A 4,499-nucleotide genomic window follows, 5' to 3' on the forward strand; every position below is an offset into this window, starting at 1 on the left:
ATTTTGTGATGGGGATAGGGAAAGAATGACCTAGCTTAAATATAAAAGTGATGGAGGAGTGAAGGAGTCTCAGCTAGGATAACTCAGTTCAGGTTCTTTGAAACTTGGAGAAGTAGAAAAATCAAAGGTCATGGAACGATTACAATGAGTGTACCTGCTAAATTTTATTCTTAAATCTCATTCCAGATCAAATACAGAGTACTTATAAAGAGTACCGATTTAACCCAACCCGATTCAGAATTAGGGTTAAAGTGACAGTCGAATTGACGGTCCATCATAAGTGTGATGGACCACCGCTGGGATGTCACCCCTCAGCTGAGTCGATGAGTTTCTATTTTGGTGTGATGGCAAATGGAAGGTTCAACCACAGTCGTAATGGTCCACCAAATTGGCCATCACTACTTACCAGAATATAGGTCAGCAGTCCTGCTTCTGACGGCTGCTTTGACGGTTCACCATATACTTGACCGTCCGCCACTCATGCTGTCATACCCTATCCAGTGAATTCATTTTCCTTTTTTTTTTACGGTTGAGTGTGGTGGTCCGTCAATAATTTGGCGGTCCATCAAGTGTACCGTTGCAAATTTCCAGTAGCTTAAATGTGCCCAATTTTCCTCTTTACAGCACTTCTGGTCCTGAACACTTCATAAACTCTACTTATGGTTACAACAATATGTTGTGGGTTGTCTCCCACTAGCGCCTAATTTAACATCGCGGCACGACTTAGGTATCTCGAATACTCAGACTTGATTGAGGTAAAAGACATCAACACTTTTTATTAGGTATTTTGGACCAATATAAAGTTTGATTCTTTGCCTGTTAACTTTGAAGACACTACCATCTTCATTTTCAAGCTCGACTACTCCAGATGAGTAGACTTGGCTAATTTTAAAAGGGCCTAACCATTTAGACTTCAACTTACCCAGAAATAGCTTCAGTTTGGAGTTGAAAAGAAGGACCAAATCACCTTTCATAAATTCTCTCTGTGTAATCCTTTTGTCATGGTATTTCTTCATCCTTTCTTTGTACAAGTCAGCTCTTTCTTAAGCTCTGAGATGGAATTCATCCATCTCATTAATCTACTCTAATCGTAGATCAGCTGCTTTCTTCCAATGCATATTCAGCCTTCTTAGAGCCCACAATACCTTATGTTCTAGCTCAATTGGCAAATGACAGGCCTTCCCATAAACTAGCTAATATGGTGACATGCCAATTGGTGTCTTAAAAGCAGTTCGATACGCCTATAAAGCATCAACGAGCTTTTGAGTCCAATCTTGTCTACTGGCATTCACAGTTTTAGCGAGAATGGCCTTGATCTCGCGATTCGACACCTCCACTTGCCCACTAGTTTGTGGGTGATAAGGAGTTGCTACATGGTGTTGTTTTACTCCATACTTTGCTAGCACAGCCCTGAAGATTTTATTATAGAAATGGGATCCCCCATCACTTATGATTGTTCTTAGTACTCCAAAGCGGGAGAATATGTTCTTTTTCAGAAATGCCATAACTCTTTTTCCTTCATTGTCAGCCAACGCCACAGGTTCTACCAATTTTGATACATAATCTACAGCTACTAGGATGTATTTTAACCTATACAATCTTACAAATGGGCCCATGAAGTCAATGCCCTATACATCAAATAACTCTACTTCCATCATCTTGTACATTGGCATCTCATGGCGTTTGGAGATTGATCCTTGTCTCTGATATCGATCATATCTACGAATAAGCTCATATGCATCTCTGAATAGTGGGGCCAATAGTAGCCACTCTTTAGTTCTTTCTGAGAAGTGTGGTTGCTTGACTGGTGACCACCAATAGGTGAAGCATGGTATGCTTCCAAAATATTCAACATCTCCACATCTGGTACACAGCACCTAATAACACCATCTGCACATCGCCAAAAAAGATAGGGCTCATCCCAGAAATATTGGGTAACATCATGAAGGAATTTTTTCCTTTGGTGAAAGGAAAGATTATCTGGCATCACCTCACTTACCATATAGTTTGCGAAATCAGCATACCATAGAATCTGCTCGAACTTAGCAGCTAGTATCATCTCATCCGGAATGGAATCATTTATATCTAACTTGTCCTTGATTGTTTATTCGCATTCAAATCTGGATAAGTGATCATCTACCTAATTTTCGCACCCCTTGCGATCCTTTACCTCAAAGTCAAATTCTTGAAACAATAATACCCACCGGATCAATCTTGGCTTCGCATCTTATTAGCCATTAAGTACATCAGAGTTGCATAATCCGTATAGAACACTACCTTAGTCCCTAGCAAATATGCCCTAAATTTCTCAACGGTGTAAACTATAGCCAGAACTGTTCTTTTGAGCCCCATTCAGGGCTTTGCTAGCATAGTAGATTGGATGAAACAACTTATCCTTTTTCTAGCCTAACACAGCTCCAAGTGCCACCCGCTAGCATCGCACATTAGTTCAAACAATTTTGTCCAGTCGGGAGAAATAATAATAGGAGCCTCCACTAACTTTAGCTCAATACATTCAAACGCCTGCCTGCAGTCATCATCAAAAAAGAAGTTACCTCTTTTTTAATAAGTTTGCACAATGGGTTTGCAACCTTCGAGAAATCCTTTATAAATCTACGATAGAATCCTGCATGTCCAAGAAAGCTACGCACCTCTTTAATAGAGATGGGGGGAGGTAGTCTCTCGATAACCTCAACTTTGGCCTTATCCACCTCAATACCTTTCGCAAAAATTTTATGACCGAGAACAATGCCCTCTTTCACCATGAAGTGGCATTTTTCCCAGTTAAGGATCAGGTTAAAATCTTCACACCGCTGTAATGCTTGACTTAGATTCAGCAAGCATAAGTCAAAGGAATCTCCAACTACTAAAAAATCATCCATAAACACCTCTAAGGTGTCTTCAACCATATCAGAGAAAATAAACATCATACACCTCTGGAATGTAGCCGTTGCATTACATAATCCAAAGGGCATCCTTTTAAAAGAAAATGTGTCATATGGGCACGTGAACATCGTTTACTACTAATCCTCAGGAGCAATAGAGATCTGATTATACCCAAAATACCCATCCAAGAAACAGTACCAGCCTTTTCCTGCCAATCGATCAAGCATCTAATCCATGAATGGCATTGTAAAGTGATCTTTCAGTGTCCATGAATTTAGCTTTCGATAGTCCATACACACCCTCCAACCTATGACAGGCCTGAGTCGAATTAGCTCATTCTTCTCATTGGCCACTACCATCATGCCCTCTTTATTAGGCACACACTGTACAGGACTCACCTATTTACTGTCTGAGATTGGGTACACCACCCCTGCATCTAGCCACTTGATGACTTCTTTCTTCACCACCTATTATATAGGTGGATTTAGGCGACGCTGATGCTCAATAGTTGGTACATAATCTTTCTCTAACTGAATCTTGTGCATACATATGCCAGGAGAGATACCAATGATATCTGCAATAGTGCAACCAATAGCTCTCTTATATCTCTTAAGAACAAAGATAAGATCTTCCACCTATTGTTCATCGAGATCAGCAGTAATAATAACTAGCAGCATATTTCTACTACCCAAGAACACATACCTCAGATGACTAGGTAGCTCCTTCAAGTCTAACATTGGTATCTCTTCAATGGATGGCTTTGCTGGTGGTGAAGGCCGATTCTTAAGGTCAAGATCCAGCTTCTTGGGGGCATAAGAATATGAACCCATTCCTGTCAAACCACAGACAGTTTCTTCGTACTCATCAATATCCTCACGATCAAAGTTCATGAGCACAGCAGCCAATGGCTCAACAGTAAGCCGCTCTTCCAAAGATAATTCCTGCTCTTTCTCATAATAAATATCAACTATACAGAACACATTCATTTCTTTAGGATACTTCATTGATTTGCATACATCAAAATGCACTACTTCATCATTCATCCAGAATAAAAGCTCATTTGCTCGTAGATCAATAAGAACACTTTCGATTGCGAGGAAAGGTCGACCCAAGATTATGGGCACCTCAAAGTCCACCTCGAAATCCAAAATAACAAAATCTACAGGAAAAATAAAGGTATCTACCTTCACTAATACATCATATAGAACCCCAACAGGCCGTTTTACCGACCTATCTGCCATTACAAGCCACATGTTGGTTGGTGTAGGATCTCCCAACCCCAACTATTTATAAATGGATAGCGGCATCAAATTAATGCTAGCCTTGAGATCACATAAGGCTTTGGCAAAATCCAAAGACCCCACCGTATAAGAAATAGTGAAGGCTCTCGGATCTGCCTTCTTCTTAACTAATGACCTAGTAGCAATCGCACTACAATGATGGAGATTATCAACTAGTTCATAACTTGATGCTCTCTTCTTTGTCAAAAGATCCTTCATGAATTTGGCATACCCTGGCACTTTCTTTAATGCCTCAACCAAAGGCATATTTATATTCAGCTGCTTCAACATAGACATGAATCTACTGAACTTTATGTCATTAGTCTTTTTATT

General features: G+C 40.1%; 1 protein-coding gene across 1 annotated transcript; it reads right to left on the bottom strand.

The window, feature by feature from the left end:
- Positions 1-1,241: 1,241 nt before the first annotated feature.
- On the bottom strand, positions 1,242-3,776 carry LOC124897808. Its single transcript, XM_047411271.1, has 4 exons — positions 3,589-3,776; positions 2,412-2,527; positions 1,666-1,890; positions 1,242-1,570 (listed from the first exon to the last, which is right to left on the bottom strand). Exons 1-4 carry the CDS (start codon positions 3,774-3,776, stop codon positions 1,242-1,244), a joined length of 858 nt encoding a protein of 285 aa, XP_047267227.1.
- Between the last annotated feature and the right edge of the window lie 723 nt (positions 3,777-4,499).

This window comes from Capsicum annuum, chromosome 1 (genome assembly GCF_002878395.1).
Source record: "Capsicum annuum cultivar UCD-10X-F1 chromosome 1, UCD10Xv1.1, whole genome shotgun sequence".
Classification (NCBI taxonomy): domain Eukaryota; kingdom Viridiplantae; phylum Streptophyta; class Magnoliopsida; order Solanales; family Solanaceae; genus Capsicum; species Capsicum annuum.

What these genes read in the sequence shown, in the direction of transcription:
- LOC124897808 (XM_047411271.1), bottom strand. Translation starts at nt 3,776, where the DNA reads ATGAACTTTGATCGTGAGGATATTGATGAGTACGAAGAAACTGTCTGT. An exon ending in CGGGTGGCACTTGGAGCTGT is followed by an intron (nt 1,891 to 2,411) that starts GTTAGGCTAGAA and finishes GGCGATGTGCAG; the next exon opens with ATGGTGTTATTAGGTGCTGT. An exon ending in AAACGCCATGAGATGCCAAT is followed by an intron (nt 1,571 to 1,665) that starts GTACAAGATGAT and finishes ACATCCTAGTAG; the next exon opens with CTGTAGATTATGTATCAAAA.